This window comes from Bombus huntii, chromosome 14 (genome assembly GCF_024542735.1).
Source record: "Bombus huntii isolate Logan2020A chromosome 14, iyBomHunt1.1, whole genome shotgun sequence".
Classification (NCBI taxonomy): Eukaryota; Metazoa; Arthropoda; class Insecta; order Hymenoptera; family Apidae; genus Bombus; species Bombus huntii.
Genome location: NC_066251.1, coordinates 6,646,632 through 6,672,538, shown reverse-complemented (window position 1 = coordinate 6,672,538; position 25,907 = coordinate 6,646,632). Strand labels below are relative to the sequence as shown.

The window sequence follows — 25,907 nt, the reverse complement described above, 5'->3', positions numbered from 1 at the left end:
ACTGTGCCATTCTGTACCTCTCCTGTAACTCTGGTGTACGAATTTATCCCCTCTCGGTCTAGCTATCGACGATCGCTCACTTTTCTCGCGGCAGAACTTACCAATAGATCGCACACCGATACATATTTAACTCCTTTTCCTGTGGCGACACGTGACTTACGTCAAATCGACGAACTAATTTCGCAAATGGGAGCAGGTGAAAACACGATTATTTGAACAAATCAAGAGCACGTACAGCAACTTACGAAAGTATTCGAACACTTGTAGAAATCTTTTACCACTATATTCTGTGTGTTATAAACATCTTGAAATTTCAGTAACAGTGTAATGAGACTGGTTATCACGGTTATATTGGTACAGCTTGAAATAAATCTGAAAATGTACATGGAAGCCACAACGTATTTAGTGGAAGTACGTATTTTGTAGAAATCACAAAAGTATTTAGATCGGTATTAATAGAAATTTGTTTTATCTAGTAAATATCATAATAAATACTCTACTTTGAATATTTCATATATTTTTGCATATTATATGCATTGTGTACATTCTTGCACCTTCAAATTTCCTATAAATACAGTGGCTACTAAAAATGTTTACACATAATCATTGCAACATTTATGTAGTGATTAACTAGGTCCAAGTATATTAAATAGCATGTCATTTACTAATATTTTCATTATGATTACAAAAATTTGATACTACGAAAATGAAATATAGAATCTGATAAAAAATGGCTTGATTGAAAAATAAGGCTATGTGCAAATATTTTTTGTAGCCATCGTCTATAAAAATCTGCAATTTATTAATAAGCCTAAATATCCAGTACGATCATCTTTAACATTTATTACATGTTTTAAATGGCTATTTATGTTTTATATTAATATTTTACTAAATATATGTTTGTAGTAACTATTTTGTAACTTCTATATATATTTTCAGATCAGTTTCAGATTTAACAAATATAATGAAGACAATCATGTCTCGTTAGAGCAATAACGAAATTTCGAAATGTTTTATATAACACCTATAATGTATACATAAAAATTTGTTATAGTAAGCGTACAAATATTTTCGTCAGTTTTAATTTTGTTTAGATTTTACTGATATCACTTCATTGACGTCAATAAGTCTGTGAGATGGAAATTCATTCACTCGAGCGTTTCATGCATCATACAGCACGCGCGATACTGTTCGATAAAGAAATGCCTTTCACTTACATATATCCGGAAGCATGGCAATGATATTTTATTAATACAGTACTTATTGATTTTACTGATACATTGTATATTTCATTGAAATAATTTGTTATCTTGTAATATCTTGTAATCTCGTGATAAAAAAAGATAAAGATAATAATCGAAATTTATATATAATTAATTAAAATTAATTGTTGGTATAAATCATATATTGTTATTTCGGAAATATAAGAGAGATGAAAGCTATTTATTTATAATTATAATAATAAAGCTATTTATTTATTTTCTAGTTTCACAACGTTCCACGTAAAAGATGAATTACGATAGCAACTGCAAATGACGAGTAGCTGCAATGCATTGACAAGTACTCGGAGATGCAAATTAACATCTACTCGTTAATGAAAATTTCGCATAGCTGTTCATATACGATGAGATTATTTCGCGTTTTCAATAACAGAGGTAATGCATTTAGCTTATTGTAAAACCTGTTTTTTTCTTTTATTCTGTGAAACATTTTATTTTGTCTGGACAAAAGTAAATGTCAATCGACGATGTTCACAGATAATTTGTTAGATTAAACATATAATTGATTTAGTGCTTAATCACATAAATCACTTTGCGTTAATCTGAGATCCGACTTTATCTGAAGTCGTTTTTATATAATTGTGTTAATATAATTATATAATTTATAAAATTATTTTACCTTAATACATACTTGATATAATTTCTTTTTAATATTTTTTATTTCCATCATTTTCTATACTGCTATATATATTGTTTTACGTTTTTCCTCGTGCATTATTATTTAGGACACACATTCATTTCTTGCAGACAAGACAGTAGCGCGTGGTTTGAAGGCCTAATTCTATTTTGGCACTTAAACATCCAAGCTTATCGTTTAATATCCACAATATCTTCCTTGTCAACTACAACTCAAAATACTTTTCAAATTGATATATTTTTGCTCTTAATTGCGGCTTTTCGAATATTAATGGCGATTTAATAATGATAAGGGATTGTCAATATGGATTAGTTTTGCACGTGATGGCAATTAACACAAAACGCTCAAATAATAATAATAACAAGAATAGATACTAATAGTGTTTATTGCTGCAAAATTTTGGATTGACGCAACTTGAACGCTCAAAAATTTTGTGTAAACTTGGTCTAGACAAAAAAGGAGCCTATTTAATAGATTTAAAATATTTCGGGTTTTACTTTTTTATATAAACGTCGAATTTTAGTTTCTACTATTTGGCGAATAAATAGGCCGAATGTATGATATGTAAATAACCATATATTTTCCATTTAGAAATGGGTGTAATAAAATAGAGCAAGCATACAGTCTGAGATATATTTATCAAACAGCGATATTTCAGATAAAAAGATATGCGAATAATATCATGAAAATGCCTGATAATAACATTGTTACGTGTCGCGCTCATCAGCAGAGACATCCTCAACATGATCGCTTATCTCGAGACACACAGTCTAACATGAGCCACTGTCATTTGCGGTAATCTTACCGGTTGCTGATTTTAATTTCGAAAATTATTGATCATAATATGTTATTTTCCGACATCCGTGTTATTATATTATGTCGTAAAATTTTGCCGCAACTAATGGCCAATAGTTCTTGAAAATCAAAAAGTAAAGGAAGAATAAATATTTATTTATTGCTATTTCACTAATCCTTACGGTTAATAAATAATATAATGGTATAATTATAGGTTAGTGAACTTAAAATAGCGAAAGAATCATAATTTATGAAACTAATAATTCCTATAAAGTTAATTTTTTCTGCTTTTAGATCAAAAATGAGGATGGGAGAAATATTTTGGAAGTATGGGTTTTGAATTATAAATGTACAATATAATATAAGAATAAAACTTTTAATCAATCAAATGTAGGTATTTATAAAAATCACAATCAATCGAGAGAAGATCACGACGACAGTGCTCCGATCTTAAACGTTTTCTAAACAAAATAAATATTTTGTGACGAATCTGCGTATCTGCATTGCATACCCTTACAAGATTACTGTCTCGTTTACACCTTAATCAGTCAAGCTTATCGAATGTCTCTTTAAATTTATAAATGGCGCAATTTATATTTGCAGGTACAACAAAACAATGAATTAAATGAGCTCAAATCAATAATGAAGTACATTTGCACATACTTTAGACATTTGTTTTATTAGAACAAATATAAGGTCCATAAATTACCACATTGAAAACATTCTTGAAAATCATCAGTATATGTCTGGAAAGCTACAAATTACTCTCTAATTAGAAAACGCTGCAAAAAAGACTCTGACTGTAATTTAAAATTCTTTTGATTCTATTTGAAATCTTACGTAAGTACATAATTATATGGAATTTTTTGCAATACTGAGGGCGAGATTAGAGATTAAACTTCGTTCAACATAAAATTTATCGATGGAATGGAATATGAATCATTGGAAAATCTACCTACAGAAAAACACTTTTCAGATCAGTTATAAGATTAAAAATTTGTATTTCTTTAGAAATTTTCAGATCAATCATGAAAAGAGGAAGCGAAAAAGTAAATTATCATAATTCAAAGTACAATGAATAGGAATTAGCTCTGAAATCATCATTTCCACTCTTCGCGTCGATGATGTTTGTTGCTTTCTTATCATAAGATCAGATATCTGCATTACTTTCTGGTTTAACTAGCGGATCGTGTAATCACAAATTAATTTTCATTTACGTGTTTTCACCCGCATGCTCATATGCTGTATGATTTTATTGTAACGCAGGTATCTGCCTCACGAAACTAATGCGAGTAAATTGCACTTCATAATCACACGATCGTACGCCTAGATGCCTACCATCGGATAATCAGGGCATATCAAGGTTGATCCAATAGATCCCCATTGGCGTACATGCGGGTTGTATTATAAAGATCTCACTTATGAAGATTCTGCATCATCAGTCCTACGCTTGTGATCGGCGAGGGCTGATATCCAGGCTAATGTCAGTGAAATTAAGATCATTGCTGATGCAAGTCTGCACCTTCAAGTGTCCTCGAAATATTTAATCGCCTATATTATTTCCAAATTTCACTAGTTATCTCTCTTTCAACGTAATTTGCATTAAATAAAAAATATTAAGATAGTTCCATTGAAAAGTATCTAATCTAATATCGCAAAATACATCCCCGACAGTATTTTTTAAATAACAAATTTTTCGCAAAAAAACATATTATCCACTTCTAAAAGCGCTAAAAAGTATAAAATAATTTCTTTTTTATTTATATTATATTCGGGCACATATGCAATAATGGTTCAAGTCACCTACTTAATTACAGCACAACATATTCAATATATTGCAACCTTTTCGAAGACGACGCAAAATGCCGTGAAATGTTTCTAGTTTAGCAATACTTGAGGTCTATATTAATAAATTTCGATCTTTATATGATTCAAATTTCAACAAATTTATATTTTATTGCATTAAATTGCGATATATTATAGCACAATGTCACCAAGAACATGTTTTAATAATGGTCAAATTAGTAAGCATCGCTTGTATCCGAGCGGATACAAATTGCACTCAATGTATTAATAGTGGACAGATTAAGGAAATTATGTGTACATCAAGCTAGTCACTAACTTAAGATACAATCATTACAATTATCGATGTTGTATAATTATAAATAGAAACAGATTATATATTGGTAGCGTATTATATATTATTAGCGATTATATATTAGTAGTGTATTAGTGGTCATTTATTTTTATCTATTTATTATTTATTTCAATTTTTAATCCTTTTAAACGAATCTGGAGAATAATGTTTTTTATGGCGGAAACACGAGTTGAAGCCTATATTGAAAATCACAATCGTCGAACAATTTCCTCATGCAGAGTAAATTACTGAAATAGCGCTCGCAGGCTGCTGCTTTGAATGCAATACACGAGGAAGGAGTAATTCTAGAGGACCATTGCATACAATAAAATCAGCCAAGGAATCACGAGTTATGTTGGGACGAAACATATCAATTTCTGATGGTTTGATAAACGACACAATGGAAATCGTAAATGAATTTACATGGTCAGCACTTCGAAGAAATCAGCTAAAAGTGGGAAAATTGTCGGAGTATTAGTACTTACATAATTTGACGGTGAATCCATTGCAAGCAGATTCAAAGATACTGATAGCTACATTTCAATATCTCCAGTAGTAACAACGAAGGTTATGGAGAAATTGAGCGAAGAATATTACCCTTAATTCTAAGTTGGACAGTAACGGTATATAAATTACAAGAGACTACGCTAAATAGAGTAATTGATCTTGGCAAAAAAAATTTCACCAAGATCTACGTTGCTCTCAGTCGTGTAAAAAATTTGGACAACTGCCCAATCTTATCGCTTCCACCGACGAGTTTGTGAAGAAACTATCAGACATAATGAAATAAAATGGGTGAATAATAATAGGTCATTTGCAATAACAATAGTTCACAATAAACAAATTGGAAAAATTTTGTAAATGGATTTCCGAAGTCGGTATAAAAATAATGCTGATAATTGCCGATCGACCGATTTACGATTGAAGATTGTAATGATATTCAGTAGCAGATAACAGGAATGAGAATTCTCTTGGTCAAAGCTATCATTTATGTCAGTAAAACAACGTTTATCTGGAAGTTAATGAATAAAGAATCTTGAACTATGAGATAAGAATGCATGGAATATTTAATGTTACAATGATACAATAGTTAATTTTAGTATCTTGTTTCTAATTGTCTGTTTCGTATTAGTGAAATATACTTAAATATGTAAATTCATACTCATGATTTTATTAACATATTTTATATTATTATGTTGAAGAATTTCTGCATTTGCAATATTCTGTTTAAAGTAAAAAAATATATTTATTCTTTTATGTACAAAAAATTGAAGTATGTAGTATTTACAAGTACCTTATTTCTGCAATAGCATGTAAGTAACGCAATGTAAATATATGTAAATATAAAATCTTCCAAAACTTTTCGATTTTCAACGAACTGTTAAGTTGTCCACGACATTGTGTCAACGATGTTTAATTTTTATTACTGTAATTGCTGAAAATGATGTCCATATCTAACAGAGATAACATTTCGTCGTCAGAGTCATTTTCGGTATCGCGAGATATATCACACATAGATTTTGAAGTTCCGAGAAGCTCTTTTTCTGCCAACTTATCAGGTATTTTCGGTGAATCTAATGTAGCTGTAGATGCAGAATTTTCTGGAAGTGTTAGTGTATCAGCATTTTTAAACTGCAGTAATTTAGATCGTATAAAAGGAGAAGAACGTTCCACTTCTTTATGACAAGCTGAAGAAACAGTTCTTTCTGTGCATTTATCAATACCTATTTTTTCAAACAACATATCATTTAATTTGTCAGACTCAGTTCGTTTAAGAGAGGTATTTGCTGCTGTTGAATGCTCAGCATTTGTTTGTAAAATTTTGAAATTACGAGAATAGAATTTTTTCTCATTTATATCTGGAGTAGATCTTTTTAAAGATCTTAATAAATCTTTAGCTCTTTCTATATCATCATTCTGTATGTTATCCTTTTGTTTTGTTAGTGACAGTTTAGATTTTTGTTTCTTACTTTCTTCCTTTGCATGCTCTAAATTTTTAGACATTGAAGTATTAAAATTCTTTTCAATTTGTGTGTCTGTAATTTTATTGAAAGACACTGAAAAAGATACATCAGTGTCAAAATCCATTGGTTCGTCTGTATTTTCGTCTATTTCGTTCGAATTTGTAGAGAAACTTGAATCTTTTTTAGTAACACTTTCTATATTCTTTCTGAAATATATTGGCTTTTTATTATTGCTATTGTTTTTCTCAATAAACTGACTATCACCTTTTGATGGGTGTGCCTCCAAAGCTGTTGCAGAAATGCAATTTGCTTTCTCTTTTCCTTCTGTCTTCATTCTACCATCTGAAATATTTCCAAAAATTGCTTCCATGTACTCTGTACGTTCTATTGTGCCTTCGCTAGTATAAATTGCTAACAAACTGGAGGGTGAAATTAGAATTTGATATTTATTCAAAACAAAAGTTCCAGAAGTTCTTAAAAGGCCTACATCATGTAATAGTACAACAACATTAGGTTCTAACAAATCAGGATATTTAAGTGGTATATCTTTATGTACAATTCCATGAATTTTATCCGTGAAATCTTTCAAAACAATAGGGGGATTATCATGACTATAGTCTATATGTTCTATTATTCCTGCCAAAAATTTAACTTTTGTACTATTGAAACCATTCATATTTGCTATTTGTTTAGTAGTAGCAATATCATGACCTTTCAGAAAATTATCTGGTAAATCACCCAACATTAATTGCCAAGGACCTTCTGTAAATAGATTTTTTGTATTTTGAGAACAATATTCAGATAGATTACTTGAATCAGTCTCTTTTGTTGTCATCTCACTTTCTTCCAAACTATTTAAATATGAAATACATGATATATTAGTGTCTATATCATCTGGTAATAACCCAGCTGGACCAGGAAATTTTCTGATTAATGTCATCTTCTTATTAGACTCTATTTGTGGTTTAAATATAGGTAAATAGTTTTTTGTAATATTATTTTTGGCTTGTATATTGTCTATAGGGTTCTGCTTTAACACATTACACAGTAATTGTTTCTTTGAATTCTCAAACAAAGGTGGTTTAGCATTATCATTACTTGATCTATTTTCAATTTTAGAAGTAGTCTTAGAGATTTGACATTTTTTTTCATTATTGAATACTGTATTTTCTAACTTTTCATTAATTTTTGGTACAGCTTTTTTTAACTCTAAATTCTTTGTATTATTTTCTATCACTTTATCCTGTATATTTTTGTTTTTGAGTATTCCAAGTACTAAATTTTTCCTAGGTAATTGATTATTTTTACAGCTTTGTACTTGATTCACAGAGGTGTTTGATGAAGTACTATCACATAAATTTTCCAAATCACTGAACGCATTTTTAAATTCATTCTTATTAAATATTTCAAGAATTAAATTCTTTCTTGAGTCTTTATTTTCATCACATTTCTCTGTACTTTTATTTGTGGTACTTTTTTTCCATGATACATCATGGTCAAATGAAAAAATTGAATCATCATTTATATCTATTTTACGTTTTTTAGGTTCACTTTCTTGGTTATCCTTTTGAGAATAATAATTATTTACTTCCTCATCTACGTCATTCAAGAAATCCTAAAAATATACATTAAAAGATTATTTGTGTAATTACTTCGTTGGTATCTCATAAGGACAAATATTTTATTTAGAATATTTTTTACAATTATTTCACAAAACTTATAAAATTTGACACAAAAAATGCTTTTAATTTACCTGATCAAGATCCCAATCATCACTCTCAAACATTTTTCTCAAGCATCAGTTTTGTTTTAATATATTTTTAATTTATAGAACATTTGTCTTTTCAATAATTAGTAACATATATACATTAGTTTGTATCGACACGTGTAAAATGTCAAATATTTGAATCATTGACTATGTAATAATGAAGATGTTGAATTTTCGATAAATTTGATTAAAATGGCAACCGTATGGGCGGGTATTTTGAATGGAAATACATTTAGTTACTGAATTTATGCAAAATGGAAAATAATATACCACAATTACAATATATATTAATTTATTATTATTATTTATTATCCATTATGAATAACATATGCATATAATATACATAACACGCTTATGCAAGGGTTAAATTGATTTTTACTCTGTATACAACATAGCTTTTGCTACATTATCTGCTGTTTCTTTGTCAATCAATTTTTCAGCAATAACTAAGCCAAAAGCAAATGCAGTTGCTGGGCCTCTGCTAGTAATCAAATTACCTAAAATGTATATAAATAAAATATTTGTTGCATAACAAGTAGAACTTTATGAATAGGTGCATACCATCAGTTACAACTTTATCTTCCAAATATTTATAATAATCTGTCAATTGATCTTTCATTGCAGGATATGATGTGACTTGTTTTCCTTTTGCAATACCATGAGCCTTTAATGCAGTTGGTGCAGCACAAATAGCAGCAATAAGTCTGTTTTCTTGTTCTTGTTGTTGTAGCAACTTTCCTACTTCTGCAGACTATACGAAGCAAAGAAAAGATAATTAATATATGTTCAAACATAAGCATTAATTTTACTTACATCTGCAAATGCCTTTGAACCACCTAAACCGCCAGGCAATATTACAACATCATATTTTTGATTAATTGCATCTTGAAGTTTTGCATCAACACATATTTTCACATCACGGCTGCATTTGACACATGAGCTCTCAGTAAGACCAGCAATAGTAACATCAACCTAAAAATACAATTTTTAGTAACAAAAGATTGCATAGAGTTTCTTTCACAAATAATGATCTATAACTTAAATTAATATTTCATGTACTGACATTATTTTTTATTAAGTACTATATTTAACAGAAAATTTGCGTGTTAAAATCTAAAACGCAAATATGTAGTTTAAGGTTATATGTAATAAAAAAACATACTCCAGCTCGACGTAAGACATCCGTTGTTATTACGGCTTCCATTTCTTCAGAGCCATCAGCTATTAACAAAAGTGCTGACTTTTTACCCATGTTTGCAGTATATTTTATTTTATTCAATAGAATTATCGGAAATTTGCAATTCAATCGTACAAAATGTGAAAGGGCACAGCACAATACTGACATGTATAACTAGATGTTGATAATGAGAGAAGGGATCATTGGCGCTATTGGTACTCTATTGTTAAATATAATAGTCTAATTTTAAATAAACTTTCTCATTGTTATATTTTTTCTATTTTAAAGATAGTAAAAAGATAGTACAAAATGAAAATCATTTCTGTAAATAATTTTTTTATATTTAAATTTCTATAACTAAATGATAATTTGTTTTATAAAATGTAGGAAAGTATTGTTTCATTTTTATTAATAATGTTACACAGGGAAAAAAATACAACAGTCAGTTCAGCTAATTACATATTTATCTATTTTACAAGTAGTGAAAAGATACTACAAAATTAAACCTAAAAAGAAGCATTTCTTCAAATTTCCCATAAATACATAAAAATACGCAGTCTACTTATAACCCATAACCTGTAACGTTGAATTCTTTAATATTATTAATTATCAAATAATTATATAAGACGTGAGAGGCCTAAGGTCATATTTAAAAAAATCTACATCTAACATTTGTAATTTTTAACATTAAAAAAATTGTCTTCGAAAGATTTCAAATCGTCCATTCAGATTAAGTTTTCTTTACATATATTAAATATTCCTTCAATTTTTTGTGATATAATTCTCTACTCTCTGTGATAGAACAGAATACAATAATTTTTCAAATTTTTAAATTGCCACCGAAAAAGTATTGTGAAAAGGAAACGAAGGAATACGCGGAATCGGAACGCACCCCCACAGAAGAAAAACGAAACAAAACGCAGTACAAGATGGCTGCGTTTGGGTGTTGTGGCTACTGATTTGTGTAAGATTATTCTGTAGTGCTCGATGGTTAATTAGTAGTGAATCTTAAAATATTTATCGGCTATTCATCGGTGTGAATCGCAGTTGTGTATAACGCTTACGTGTGGAAGGAAGTTGCGTTAGGGGAAACAATGCAAGCACATCGTTGAAACATTAATCACGGGTGAGTTTGCCTTGAAATTTTATGGCTTTTCACTTTATTTTAACGATTCTCCCGGAAGTCCGGCAGGACGAGGTGCGATGTGACGAAAAATTCTATCACGTAACCTATAATCTATGGAAACGGGATTCGATAATTAACTTACCGCTCGAACACGGTGTTCCTGTTCCTTTTTCGTATTTTCTGCATATATGACGAAATTGTGTAAATAGTTGGTTTTTTTCTCTCTGTATTCTCACATTGCACGTCGATGAGTCAATGAAAAATTTTACAATGTCCATCGCTCCTTGGCACGCTTCAATCGCGTTACGATAACGATAAAGCGTCTCGATTTTATATGTAAAACTCATTTATGCCAACTATACCGCTTTCACCGTGACTCAAGACCACTTAAAGAAAGTAGAGATATATATTGTAATTGCTAGTGTGTTAAGATGGGTTATTGAAAGAGGATTTGGTTTCCTTTTTGTAAATCATGAGATTGTGAACATACGGCTTTTTTTCACTATTGTATACATGAGACGGTTGATTTTTTCAGGATTTTGTTCATGTATATATACACACACACATATATATGTATATGTACTTTCATTAATTTCAATTGCATTGCATAAATTTATACTTTGTTCAGGTGTTGATGAAACAAGCCGTTGGATGTAATTTTTCAAATAAACATTTGATAGTTATATTTTATTCCTTTTGTAGGGTGCTTTCCATATTGATATCTTGTAGTTCAGAAATATTTTAGTTGTACTTGAGACAAGAAATGGTAGAGCCATTAGGGAGCAGAACATACATAGGATAAGGTGCTTCAAAAGAAAATGACAAATGATGTTATAAAAACTTACTTATATCTTTAAGGTATTATTTGCATAATGTAGCTATTACTTTGAGGAAAATAAAATATAATGCCATAATAACTGACATCATAATAGAAAAAAGGGTCATTAATTAAAAAAAAAGAGGAAGCATGTTAGCAGTACTTTTTCTTAAACAGTTATTATAAATATACTGATAGAATGACTATATAGTTCAGGGGGTGGATGATAGGAATTTACTGAAAATCCAAGATAGAAGCCACTTGAAACACTGGAGAAAGACGGTGGAGCTTCGGAGGAGGAGGAGATGTCTGCCGGCACCCAGGGCGAGATTCGGGTTGGCCCTTCGCACCAGGTTTGCCATATACCTTGAAAACCTTTTTTGCTACTTAGCTATATTGCACAATGTACCTAACTCAAGGCTTGTTCTCCTGAAATGTGTATTCTGAATGTATAGATAAGGCAGAGTTCATCATTGAAGCACCAGGTAATTGTGACACCATTTTTTTCACAATACCTAATATGTTCAATGGTAATTGCTCCTCATTTATGTATTTCACTCTTCCCTTATATGTAACTAAAATTAGGGTGATATTCAAGTCATTTGTTACCTACATTGTCAGGTATGTGTATATTCAAGAGTTGTTGAAGGACTTATAGTTTTAAACAACTTTGTATGAAACAGAGATGTTTGAAACTGTGTTATTAGTAACAATATGTACGTATTAATTGATAATATGTGTGAATTAAATAAGCAAAAGAAGTAATTTTTAAGCTAATAGTTATTCGTGAATGTAAGAAATGTTTACTTTATACATTGAAAATTTTGTTTTTTATAATAGATTATCATATGTATATCAGGTGTCATTAATAATTCATAAACATTGTTTATGCATACTATAAATATTTTAGTACCCAATTAGTTTACATATCTTTAGAAAAAACTAAAAATGAAGATATACTTGCGTAGTTCTTATAAGAATGTATAATTATTTTGCAATGCTATTCAGTGTAGTCAACATATTATTTTCAAGAATTGTTAAAGTGCATGGCGTGTACTTAGTTACAGGTTTAGAATAATTGAAACACCAGTGTTTTCTTAGTGCTTGAAATTCATATTCATAGGGAGAATTTTCATTCAGAAGTTGCGGTCTTAATATCTATCTTATATTTATACACATTGAAAGAAAAAATTGTAGAGTTGAACATTATATGGCACAAATACCTACCTATTCCTTATACAGCTTTGTTGTATGCCGATGGTTCAAATAACAATGATAGTTATTCTTTAAGTCACAATTATAATTTTTTACTTGCTTAACAGTACAGCCACAACACTTAAATCACATCGCAAGTATTATCCCTGAGTTTGCTACTGTTGTTGGAAGACCCTAAATATGATGAAAGTTATTATGACAGAGCATTCTAACAATAATATTATAGGATAATATTGTATAAGTGTAAGATTATATTTATAGTGGTTTTCAGTCACGGTGAAATTATAAAATATTTTATTTTTATGTAATAACCCATTGGTTACTTGAACCATCTACGAAATATTAAAGTTAGGAACTTTGTGAAGAAGTATTTAGTTGCAGAATAATCATTTTATCACAATTTCTTCTCATCTTGTAAATGTCATCTTGTTACATTTGTTTGTGAAATAATTGTTTTTCATTCGTTAGCTATGATTTTCTCAATTCATGTTCATCTGCTCACATTAGAAAATATGTTACAGTGAATGTGTTTTTTGTTCGAGTGGAGATTAACTTGTAGCTTTAATTTATATACACATGAACATGACTAATTGTTGTTAAATGGTACCAAGTCTCAACACGTGTATATAATAATTATATGTTATCTTTTTAACTTGTCTTGTTTCTCATGCTTATATATATACGTATATTTATAATCATTAGTTTGTACACAAATATAAAAGTACTCACGCTACTTCTCGTACCAGTATTGTAACAAACGGAACAGAATGGAAAAAAATTATACTGGCTCGTGTAGTTTCGAAAAGCAAGCCAGAGTATAGGTGCGTACAACTAACTCGCTTTGGCATTGGTGCTAACCACGCACAATCCCGAATTTTGGGTACAGGAATTGGTTTCTTGTCAGGCCCGTTTGCCTGAGTATCGGCCGGGTATACCTCCTGGAGAGCTGCTTCCTGATCCAGAGTTTTCTAAAGAACGAGAGGAGCTAAGATGGATTCCAGCTATGGCATTGGACGGGGATCTTCTGATGTACTTAAGGGCAGCTCGATCTATGGCTGCGTTTGCTGGTATGTGTGATGGAGGATCCCCGGATGACGGTTGTGTGGCTGCTTCCCGTGACGACACGACTATCAATGCTCTGGATATCTTGCATGACTCTGGCTATGATCCAGGAAGAGCATTGCAAGCTTTGGTTAAATGTCCTGTACCTAAAGGCATCGATAAAAAGTGGTCTGAGGAGGAAACTGTAAGTAGAAGTGACAAAATCTGGAAAATTGATTAAGTAGTTTCTTTATCGTGATTGTACGTATGTGATCTCATAATTGGAAAGGAAAGATCAGACTTCCATTTAATTGGTCATCGATCTGTCCTATAGAAACGCTTCGTCAAAGGACTTCGGCAATTTGGAAAAAATTTCTCAAGAATCAGAAAGGATCTCTTACCTCATAAAGACACGGTAATGAAATTTGAGAGAAAGTAAAGTGAGACTCGAGAGAATAGGTAGCAAAGCTTCTTTCTTCCTTTACTTTTAGCCGGAATTGGTTGAATTCTACTATTTATGGAAGAAAACACCTGGAGCGAATAATAACCGACCTCATCGAAGAAGACGACAGGGTTCGCTTAGGAGAATTCGTAACACGCGAAACTCGCGTGCTGGCACTCCCAAAGAAGAGGTGCCAACTCCACCCAAAGATACTCCACCAGCTAACGTCAATCAGAAGGAGCCTGTCTCAGAACCGGAAACTGTACCTGTTGGGACACCTGCGAGCAATAATCCTGGTGGGGAAATTAGTTCCGTAACAGAAGACGATAACTCGGAAGAGGATAGTGATTCCAGAGACACAAACACTAACGGAGCAACGCATTCGTGTCAACATTGTTTTTCGACTAATTCGAAGGATTATCAGGTAGCTGGCAAGGACAGGTTATTGCTTTGTACGGAATGCAGGACACATTTGAAGAAGACCGGAGAACTACCGCCTGCGCCACCATATCTGTTCCGCCCTGTGCCTGCGGAATCACCAGATAGCCCAGGGAGAATGCGTACAAGAAACAAGGCTAAGGAAACGCCTAGACCTGCAAGACCACGACGTACAGGAGGAACGGATACTCCTGATCAGGAAAAGCAGCAGCAACAGCAACAGACGCCAGACAAGAATAAGAAAAAATCTAGTAAGCCAGAGACGCCGAAGAAAGGTCAAAAACGACCTCAGACGGATGAAGTGGATGAGGACAAGGAGTCTCAGAAGCGAAAACGTCCTGGTGAACGTCCTGAGAGTCCCTCGGAGTCTCTCACGACCGATAGCAACTCTCTCATGGATGAACCTGAAAGGGAAGGAGAAGGTGATACGAATGAAAATCAACCTACTCCTGTTACAGTGCCAACTGAAGAGCCTGTTAGTCCAGCAATAACCACACCGGAAGAGCCTTCTGAACCAACTCCAGTTTCTACCCCCGTACCAACGCCTATACAGACTTTACCAATTTCTGTTCCTGTTATCCACACTTTGGAAAAGAAACCGTTATTGGAAGAATCAGTAGAAACGAAGGATCAAATAGAAGATGTTCCTTTAGCTATGAATCAGCCATTAAAGTTGGAACCTATGCCAATAGAACCAGCCATGTCACCATCTAACGAAGATATGAAGGAGCCCGAACAGCAGCTGAATTTGACCACGTCGCAGTCGTTAAATATGAACGATATGAGTCAAAATATGCCACGTAATTTGTCACAGTCGATGCAGAACAGTGGTATTTGTGCTTCGACTGGTTCGCAGGGCATGCAGAACTCGCAGATCATGTCTCCAACGCACCAAGGACTGCCACTTAATATGCAGTACACACCCAATGTTCCTCCTGTTCAGAATGTGCCGCAAAACTTATCACAGAGTATGCAGATGCCGCCGAACATACCGCAGAATATGTCAAATGCGCAAAACATGGGACCAACGCAAAACCTTCGAGCACACGGTGAGAACCTGTCAAGTACGCAAAATATGCCTCAAAGCATACCGGGACCACCATTGAACCTCAATATCTCGCAAAGCATACCAACGAACATGACGCAGATGCCTCAGATGCCGAGTTCACCACAACCACTTGGCTTAACCGTCATGTCTTCTGAAAACAGAATGTCCGAAAGAATTTCCGACGACAGACTACCTCCGGAACGGATTAGAGATAGTAGGATACCTGATAGAATACCAGAGAGGATACCAGAAAGACCAGAAAATAACGAGCCTGAGAGGAACGAATCAAATAATCTGTTCCAACCCATTCAGTCAAGTGGAATGTTATCCATGGAGAAACCGTCGCCGATGTACAATTTAGCTGGAACGCCACCAATGGAGCCTCAAAATTTGAAGATCAAGCAAGAGATTATTCCTCCTGAGCCAGATCCGCTTCAAAGTTTAAAGGAAGTTAAAGTTCCTGGTTTTCAGTCTGGTTTTCCTGGTCCGAGTTTGGAGAATATTAAAAAAGATCCAGATAGTTCCAGCAAACCACCAACACCTAGCAAGCACTCCATACCAAGCAGTCAGCCTGTTCCTCAAATACAATCTGTGGCAGCTTCCCCAACGCCGACTCTTCCACCACCACCTACGTCTATTCCACAGCCTGTGATGCATCCAGCCCAGCAACCAAGTCCTCATATGGCTCATCCATTCCATCCACACCATCCCTTGATGCATCACTCATTATTTACCGCCATGCATCCGTATCATCCTCATGCTTACCCAGGTTATGCTCCAGTTGGTGCTTATCCCTCGTTTCCACCATATCCTTACGGTGTTCCCCATGCAATCCCTCCTCCATCCCCACAAAGGAGTCAAGAAAGTACAACTATGATGACGGCACATCATTCAAGCACGAGTTCCAGTGTGACAACGAGAGAAGAAGGAGAGAATCTCATCGCGACGCATCATCACTCTTCTACAATGCATCAAGCCACGGCTCTGCATCACGACAAACTGTTGACCATCTCCTCTCACAGTTCTCATAGTCACTCTTCGTCCCATAGCTCACATAATACTCAACGTAAACCATCGCTAGTTCCAACCACATGTCTGACATCCAGTAGCTCAGCGCATCATCACCATAGACCACCGCAATCTCAGCCTCCAGTCGCTCCTGAACCTAAAATAGAACCTGACCTCGTAGAACAAGAACAAGAAGAACCCCCAAGCCCACGAGGCCCATCTCCAGAGCCTCGAATTGAAGATTCTGAATGTCACAGATCACAATCCGCCATATTTCTACGACATTGGAACCGAGGCGAGAACAACTCTTGCACTAGAACAGATCTAATGTTCAAACCTGTCCCAGATTCAAAGTTAGCAAGAAAGAGAGAGGAAAGATCACGGAAGCAAGCTGAGAGGGAAAGAGAAGAACGTGATAGAGCTGCGGCGCAACAAGCTAGGAAAATGACCACGCCTGAGAAGCAGCCAGAAACATGTAAGCCGCCTAGTCGTGGGCCTCTTGAGCCTGTTGTGTCTCCGTATGACAGATATGCTGCAAGACCGGGATCCTACGCTGATACTCCTGCTTTGAGACAGTTGTCCGAATACGCTCGACCACATGCTGCATTTTCACCTGCTAGACATCCTGCGCCACCAGATCCGATGTTACATTACATGTATAGTCCTGCTGCTCGAGAACGCTTAGAACTAGAACATTTAGAACGTGAGAAGAGAGAACGAGAAATAAGAGAATTACGCGAACGAGAATTAAACGATCGATTAAAAGAGGAGCTTCTGAAGGGAACGCCTAGACCTATGCCAGCGCCAGTGGATCCACATTGGTTGGAAATTCATCGACGTTACGCGGCCGCTGGACTCGCTCCTGGACCGTCAGGACCTCCTCAGGCTCTCCACCAATTCAGTCTTTATGGAGCACCGCCTGGGCCCAGTCAGTTGGAAAGAGAACGTTTAGAAAGACTAGGTAACGTTAACTCTCTACCAGTAAGGGTCTACCATTCCCCTCGAAATGCGTATCTTTCTTCTCGCATATTGGACTGAACGCAAAATTAACTATGGATGAGTGATTTTAGGCTTTCATGGCCCGGGTTGCTGCTGATCAGGATTTCAGATGTAAGCTGTGACTTTTCAAAACGTTGTTCCAGTATTCTTAGCTGCATTGCAGCTGACTTTATCATGTCAAATACAAACTTGAATAGATGATTACAAGTTAGAGTTCATAATCATTTACCACATTAAGGTTATGGTGTTAAATTTCTGATGCAATTAGCTACAATACGGACAAGAAGTCAGAACAACTTTTCAAAAGAATACATTTTATATCCGAGAACCTCGAACAGCGATTATGATTTTGATTTGATTGAGAAAATTGGCGAGATTCGACCGAGTTAAGAATCTAAATCAGCGTTGTCCAAATTACAATCCCAAGACTCATGGAGCTTATATTCTAATGCCATAGATATATGATTATTCTGTTGTCAAAGCGAAACAAAATTATTAAAATGACTTCATTCGGTGGACAACGTTAATTTAGAGATAAAGCGAGATAATGATTGTTTTCGAATGTTAGCTGCTTCTTGTGTTTGTTATATAATTACCAAATGATCAAGTAATGATGTAAGACGCAGCTATCGGTCGAAGATCTGACAGAAGAGTGCCGCAAAAAAAATCAAAAAAGAATTCATTGTCGGGAGAACTACTACGTAGCTGGTTAGAATTAAAAGTACGACTGGGACAGTATGTTTGATCGAGGCGCTGTCGGGTTTAGGGATACCGACTGCAGCCGGCGGGGGGCCAGCGGGTGCAGGGGCTGGCCATCCCGTAGCGGCTCATCACCACGGCCAGCTGGACGAGCGACTGGCTCTAGCTGCTGACCCGATGGTCCGGTTGCAGATGGCTGGCATTTCGCCCGAGTATCATGCTCACACTCACGCGCATACGCATGCGCATACGCACTTACACTTACATCCGGGACAGCAGCAGGCCCAGCAACAGGCTCAGCAACAGCAGGAAGCGGCTGCGGCTGCAGCTGGATTCCCCCTGCCTGGTAGGTCCTATAAATCAGGATGTTTGAGTACGCTCCCGCACGATGATCGCTCCTTTCACCGACTATCTCTATAATCTTAGAACCAACAAGGATTTCTTTTATAACACATGCCACATGTGTATAAATATATCACGATTTTACTTTTGCCCATAAAAGCATAGATATTAGACTTTCTTGATCTTGATTAAATTTGATAAGTAGATTGTGGATATTTATGCATTTATAGGGAATTTAAAGATGTACAGACTTAATATAGAGATATGTATAAAGAATATTCATATTTATATTTATATCATATATTCTATTTCACTTTATATTTTATATATATTATATTTAGAAAGTGGGACAAATTTTTGCATAGGTTCCATTTCTTTAATTGTGTTCATAACGATATGAATTTGTATAAACATCTCCAGTCTACTGAGAACATTTCTATAATTTGAAAACGTTTACGAGCGATTAGTTCTACAATTATAATTTAATTTTGTATTGATACAATTGAAAATGTAAAATCAAACGTAAATTAACATATAAGAATCACATATATTCAATTTTTAAAGTAAGATCGTAAAGTTAGGAGATAATCTTATTAGGTGTATTTTTTGAGTAGTAAGATTTCTCTGAATCTTTATTTTTCTTTTTTGTAAGATAACGAGTCCGTGATCGGTAAAGCGGTCAATTGCGTGTAAGCGTACTGTAACGTGCTTTTCACCTAATCAATTTAATATCAGTCACTCTAACTTAAATGGAAAGCATTCTAACTGCCACCAACAGCTTATATTTTTCATAAAGAAAAAGACAACAAAAAAATAGAGAGAAATACAAATTTTTCTCTGCGGCAAAAATTTTTTTTGCATTTTTCTGTCGCTTTTCTCGCTATGCCATATTATATTAACTTGAAACCAGAGCTTTTCGATCATCGAGCGCAGTTTCTGGGTGAAGGTACGATTCATCAATAAAGATTCTATGAGTTTTTAATAGCGTGAATTACCTTTAAGTAAACTGCAATGATTGTGTGTGTGGTACGTGCGTGAATGGGAGTGACACAATGTGTCTGTACTGCACAAACATTTATGATATTTATTATCCATTTATGACAATACTCTTTTAAAAGCTGCACATTACTTGCATAATTTATCAACATTACAGCAACATAACGTCTATATGTTTTTATTATCATATCATCCTATTATAACATCTTATTAATGTCATTATATAAATCTATCCAAAATCAACTGATCGTTCAGGATCGTTTAAGAGTAATCATGCAAGTGTAGCATTTGTATTAGTCCTTGGAGTATGAAAGGTGATATTTTGATCTTACAAAATAATTTTGTATTAAATTTGTTTTTATTATATATTACCTGGAAATTAATTTTAAAATTTACTAATTAATTTACTTCTTATTGATATTTTCATCTATGCTAGATCGTAAAGGTACTTCTGTGTAATATTTCAAGGATTGAATGCAAGATGAAGAAATAAAAGTTGATCCTGTTCTGGGCGACCAGTTAATTTTGGACAGGGAATAAAGAAAGAAGAAAGTTGTTACAGTGCAGCGGCATACGAAACGAAAAATATCGTCCAACAAATCTCACGCTTCATCATGCATGCCCGTCTATCTATAAGTTTCCTCAAGGCTTTATTTATCTTATGAAGGCAACACGATCGTCTTTTACAATTTACTAATGTTTTCTATCTGTACAGCGGCAGCTGGTGCAAATTATCCTCGACCAGGCTTAATGCCCCGTGACCCAGCACTGGCTCTTCATCCCGCGGAACTTCTTGGAAGACCGTACGCGGATATGGCGGCGCATCACGAGCAATTACAACGTCATCTAATGATGGAACGCGATCGATTCCCTCCTCATGCATCGCTTGTTGCACACCACGAGGAATATCTAAGGTTCGTCCTTTGAAATCCATAACAAAGCTATACAATTATACGTATGCTTGATTAAGACGACCAGTGGTATCGGACTAACAAAGGGTGTTTTTTAGACAACAGCGCGAGCGTGAGCTTAAAGTTCGCGCACTGGAAGAAGCTGCACGTGGATCACGCCCTTAAGTGTAATTGTATTTATATATTCTAATGATTATCCTTTATAATTAGGGACGCGACGGTCCTCGTTAGAAACAATTAACGAGTACTCGTCAGGCGGTGATCGAGCACAAGACGTCATGCTTTGCAATTGACAAAAAAAGAGATAAGAAAAAAGGTGCAAGGATAAACAAAAAAAAAATAGAAACGATCTGCTCAAGATCGCTGACCTTACGTTTATGATCAAAAATTATTTTTGCGGTTTTTCTTTAAAGTTAAGTAACTAACGAGAATATAAAAACGTAAGGATTGTTACGACGTGTAACTTTTTAGTGTAAATATGACACGATTTAAAGGATAGAGCTGGATTTATCTAGCACTATGGAGGATTAAAATTTATATATATATATAAATATGTATATATATATAAATATATATATATTTATAGAAATATAAATATAAAATATATATATATAAATATATATATATTTATATATATACATATATATAACGACCGCTTGACGTGTAAATTTGTTTGAAATTTCTATATATATTATATATATTATCGAAACCACGATATTACCATATGCTCAAACGAGATTCATTTCCGTTTGATTTCATTTCTCACAGCGGTAATAATGCCAAAGTGTTCAGAAGAGAAGTGGTTCACCGTGTTTCTTCTTTTTTTGTTTTTTTAGCTCTTTCGTGCTTACGTGCAGGGAAGTAAATCGTTGTCCGTTTATTTTACAATTTACAACACTCGATTATGTACCGACGAACACAAATCGTGTTTTTGAGACGAATAATAATTTTATAATCTTTAGAGTATGTTCCCAAACATGTTAACTGTCTGTGCATCATGAAACAATTCATAAATGATTTTCTCACAGACTTTTCGTGTTTTAGCGTATCATAAGATGTAACTTAAGTTTTAAATAATTATTGTAATTTCTGTGTCGGACAATTTGTATATTTTCTATATGTATCCTTTTAAGATTTTACTCTGAAGACCACGAGCGTTTGATACTAGTTTGATCGAGCGGCTGATTAGTAATTAAAGAACAAAACACAAAAAAATGGTAAAAATGCAAACTTTGTAACGAAGTGACCAAAGTTAAAAAAGTTTGTAGAAAAATGATGTGAGCGAACGCATAATCTTTCATCGTGTGTAATGTTCACAAAAATATTCTGTATGCACTGTGCAGGCACTGGAAATTAATGCGTGTTTTCAATGAAAGAGAAAAGAGTAAATGCTTAAGAAAAATGATCCTTTATTCTGACGAAAATTCGAACATATAAATTTTCTGCTATATAATTAATTCAGTGTAATGTAGTTATTTAATTAAGTAAAATATTTCATAGGAACATCCAGTTTTATCGTATCTTTTTTTCTCTAATTTCTTCACAAAGAAATATTCGATATCATTTTCAGAATAAAAAAATACGATTCAGATGTGGAATGACCAATGTACTGTCAATGTCTGCTTGCATTTACGAGACTATAATATATTTTTCCTATGTCACCATACAACTATCTGTGAGAGAATTATATACATTTGCGTTAATACAACGTAATCTCAAGCAGACATTTTTTTCTGCATTAATCTGTTACCAGAGAAAATAGGAAAAGTGAATATGTCAAATGGAAAATTTTATTTGATCAGAAGATCAAATCATTGTATAATTTCTTATTACCAGTTTGCCTGTCACTGGATTCCTTGGACAGAAAATAAATGCCTGTCTTATAAAATACACTACTTTTTCGTGTCACGGTAATTTATATCCAACGCTATAATATTCTACGAATTTACAAAAAGGCCAGTCATGAATCCGTCAGAAACTAACATCAGACCTAGCCTAATTAATTTTACACATGGTATTTGTTTTCCTCGCTCTTTCTACCGGTCGTCGGTTGGTTTTTATTGACCGTAATGTGAAACCCAGCCTCCGACCACTTTACGTGGGAGTCATCACATCTATGTATGTTTCTATGTTTGTGTCTGTAGAAGGAAACAAGTGTCACGTTGACCATTCCAAAACTATTTCCTATGTTACAAAAGCGCAAACTGTTGAAAGAATATTAGAAAAAATTATTTTCAAGATACCTCTATATATTAATAAGAAGGTAATCATCAAGAGAATTATTGCTAGTACTTAATAGTTTTGGGGAATGCTTTTAGGATGCTTTTTCAATTTCTTTATATTAATATAGCTATTAGTTTACCTAAACTACTCATTTCTGTATTTTTAACTAGCTAATCAATTCTAATTCCGTAATTTATTTAGTTAACAATTTCTTTTTTTGACTGCTATGCATGATTTGACAAAAATGTTTGATTTCATGTATTTCAATTTTTAAAAAATTGAATACGACTGGTAAATGTTACTTTTTACTATTTATATATACATATTTTGTTATGTTTATATATATTTTCAAAATTATTATTAACGTATTCTGTTTTTACTAGCCAAACATGGTGCAAGTGGCTCGTTCGCCCCTAATCGGATGCACGTGTATTTCACATGTGTATTCTAGTAAAGGGAAGGGGTAGGGTGGGGGTTAACGGCAACGCACATCGGGGAAGAGGGAATCCTGGAGGAAACGAAGGAAGCCACAGCGGCTTAGTCATTCATAAACGAACCGCTAGTGTGGTCGGACGCATCTTTTGAGTTACTGTAGTTATTTAACGATTAACTGATAACGGCACAGTGCAGCATGGCTGCACGAAAGAAAGAGGAATCATCAAAGCAACGTTATCAAGCTAACGCACGTGAAAGGGATCGCACTCATAGGTGAAAATATATTTTTAATCATAAAATAATCATCTTTTTTCTAAGACATCAAAAATATATTTTTTAAAACATAATAATAAAACTATTAAAATAATGCTTAAAATGTTTATATACTCTGTAAAGATACAATAATACAAACTTAAAAGTTAAATTGCAGAGAAAGGGATATTGTACTGTTCAAAGTAATTAGAGGAATAATTATTTGAATAATTTGTTAATAACAAATTAATAAGATAATTAAATTATTATATATGTATTGAATTATAATTGTAAAACAGAAGCTTCTCTAATTACTTTGAGTAGTGTGTAAACGAGATGTTCGTCTTTTGGTTCAGGAGAATATTCAGTTATGAAAAATTCGCGAATACTCTAAGCGAGGGTAAGGAATCCAAACGCGAAATTCAAGAAATCCAATCTTCGCTCTGCAGTGTGAACACGGCTTTCAGTACCTTGAGAACTTTAATACCAACGGAACCTGCGGATAGGAAATTATCAAAAATAGAGACATTGAGATTAGCGAGCAGTTACATCAGCCATTTGGGTGCTGTTCTTGTTGCCGGTCCTATAGATCAACCGTGTTTACGCGTTGAGGATAGCAGCGGACTTTACGGAACAAATTATTGGACTGATTCACAAACAAGGCCGCAAGTCTGCACTTTTTGCCTTGCTATGCACAAAAAATATGTAAGTTAATGATAAATGGCGATGTAATAATAATATAATAACAAGTTACTTTTCATTTACTTAACAAAACTATATATATATATATATATATATATATATATATATATATATATATATATATATATATATATTGTAAAATTCGTTCTTTGTGATAATTTACTATATTATTTCGTAGATGAAAAAAATTATATATTTAGAAAATTTTTTATTTTCATAAAAATAAAATGTCGATCTTTTCAAAAGGATTATAATAACCTATGATTTTTGTAAATTTCAGAACTTAAATATTACTTCAGGAGCAATTTCAAATTATTGAAAGGAGAACATATGTATACTGTTTTTGAGAAATCAACATCTATCGACCTAAGCAATGTATGAAGATCAAGATATACATAAATAATTTACTGTACATTTCTTGTATATATACGAATATTATTAAGTTTAATAAAGTTTATATTGTATCTATTAACTCCATCGCATTTGTTACCCCAGATTTATATTAAATAATAAATATGATATAAAATTAAAGCTATGACGAATAAATAATATATCGTAGCCTGTATTCATATACAGGGAGATAAAGGTGAATTCTTTAACCTATGTATTCAAACATCATTTATTTTTTTCATAACATTTGAACATCGAATATCCGTATAATCGCCAATGCTACTGGAGTCAAACTAATGCTGTAATATTTCATCAAATATATTATTTGACAAAATACCTGCTTTTTTTAAAGTAAAAATTCATCATAAAAGTTACTGAATATATTTCTAGTAGTAATAAATGTGTACAAAATTTATTTATTGGGATATTAATAAAGTTACAAATGGCATAATGATGAGAGCGGTACGGCGGCGAATGTTTCAGTCTTTCGAAGTCAACAATGCTGTGAGGAAGCACATTTTAGTTTTTCTCTCCGTTCTCGTTTCTCGTTTCAATTTCAGTGTTCTTATTCGGTTATTCATCGCGGGCTAATCCATAGGTAATCATGTTCGCTACTAAGAAGCAATCCTTTGAATGTCTACGCATCAAAAATTAGGTAAGCTTCGTGAATAAAGGAAAACCAACATGAACCATAGTAACCGCAATCAATCACCGCCATTGTGATAAAATTGAATTCATCCACAACTTCAGTAATTTTAAACAATATAGATTTAAAATTAAAAAACACGAATGCTTATGTAACAATAATTTATTATTGTATTAACTTTACTGTTGGGTGTAACTTTTTATATGAAAGAATGCTCCAATCTTGTTGAAATAAGTACTCCAAATTTCGTAGTATTTCTTCAAAATTGACGAAAATATAGTAAATTTTGTAAACCGATGAAAATGGATTTTATTATTTTATTATTTTAAAATTTTTTAAATGAAAATTCTTATTTTTCTCAGTGCTATACAGTTAAAATATTGTATATTAAATAAATAATGAAAGAAAATAATAATAAA

General features: G+C 33.3%; 4 protein-coding genes and 1 long non-coding RNA gene across 11 annotated transcripts; 3 read left to right on the top strand and 2 right to left on the bottom strand.

Moving 5' to 3' along the window:
- Positions 1 to 137: 137 nt before the first annotated feature.
- Positions 138 to 3,464, top strand: LOC126873279 (uncharacterized). 2 transcript variants are annotated; one of them, XR_007692356.1, is made up of 5 exons: positions 138 to 411; positions 940 to 1,053; positions 1,487 to 1,655; positions 3,007 to 3,102; positions 3,316 to 3,464. It is a non-coding gene; the product is annotated as an uncharacterized LOC126873279 (long non-coding RNA). The 2 variants fall into 2 exon arrangements; XR_007692355.1 differs by lacking the exons at positions 940 to 1,053; positions 3,316 to 3,464 and having other exon boundaries at positions 3,007 to 3,150.
- On the bottom strand, positions 3,070 to 8,740 carry LOC126873271 (uncharacterized). Its single transcript, XM_050633980.1, has 2 exons — positions 8,567 to 8,740; positions 3,070 to 8,428 (listed from the first exon to the last, which is right to left on the bottom strand). Exons 1-2 carry the CDS (start codon positions 8,597 to 8,599, stop codon positions 6,263 to 6,265), a joined length of 2,199 nt encoding a protein of 732 aa, XP_050489937.1. The 5' UTR covers positions 8,600 to 8,740; the 3' UTR covers positions 3,070 to 6,262.
- Positions 8,741 to 8,856: 116 nt separating this feature from the next.
- LOC126873276 (protein dj-1beta-like) lies at positions 8,857 to 9,959 on the bottom strand. The gene is made up of 4 exons (XM_050633989.1): positions 9,744 to 9,959; positions 9,395 to 9,553; positions 9,143 to 9,332; positions 8,857 to 9,078 (listed from the first exon to the last, which is right to left on the bottom strand). The coding sequence occupies exons 1-4, from the start codon at positions 9,924 to 9,926 to the stop codon at positions 8,957 to 8,959; spliced, it is 654 nt and encodes a 217-aa protein (XP_050489946.1). The 5' UTR covers positions 9,927 to 9,959; the 3' UTR covers positions 8,857 to 8,956.
- A 692-nt stretch (positions 9,960 to 10,651) lies between these two features.
- On the top strand, positions 10,652 to 22,732 carry LOC126873264 (arginine-glutamic acid dipeptide repeats protein). Of its 6 annotated transcripts, none has more exons than XM_050633963.1 (8): positions 10,653 to 10,884; positions 11,913 to 12,054; positions 13,821 to 14,162; positions 14,292 to 14,372; positions 14,449 to 17,854; positions 18,659 to 18,937; positions 20,645 to 20,843; positions 20,939 to 22,732. In XM_050633963.1, exons 2-8 carry the CDS (start codon positions 12,007 to 12,009, stop codon positions 21,003 to 21,005), a joined length of 4,422 nt encoding a protein of 1,473 aa, XP_050489920.1. In that variant the 5' UTR covers positions 10,653 to 10,884; positions 11,913 to 12,006; the 3' UTR covers positions 21,006 to 22,732. The 6 variants fall into 6 exon arrangements, with proteins under 6 accessions (XP_050489924.1, XP_050489920.1, XP_050489918.1 ...); XM_050633961.1 differs by having other exon boundaries at positions 13,803 to 14,162; XM_050633965.1 differs by lacking the exon at positions 10,653 to 10,884 and adding an exon at positions 13,663 to 13,737.
- A 140-nt stretch (positions 22,733 to 22,872) lies between these two features.
- On the top strand, positions 22,873 to 24,924 carry LOC126873277 (transcription factor 15-like). The gene is made up of 4 exons (XM_050633990.1): positions 22,873 to 23,103; positions 23,447 to 23,771; positions 24,107 to 24,455; positions 24,733 to 24,924. The coding sequence occupies exons 2-4, from the start codon at positions 23,695 to 23,697 to the stop codon at positions 24,769 to 24,771; spliced, it is 465 nt and encodes a 154-aa protein (XP_050489947.1). The 5' UTR covers positions 22,873 to 23,103; positions 23,447 to 23,694; the 3' UTR covers positions 24,772 to 24,924.
- Positions 24,925 to 25,907: the final 983 nt, after the last annotated feature.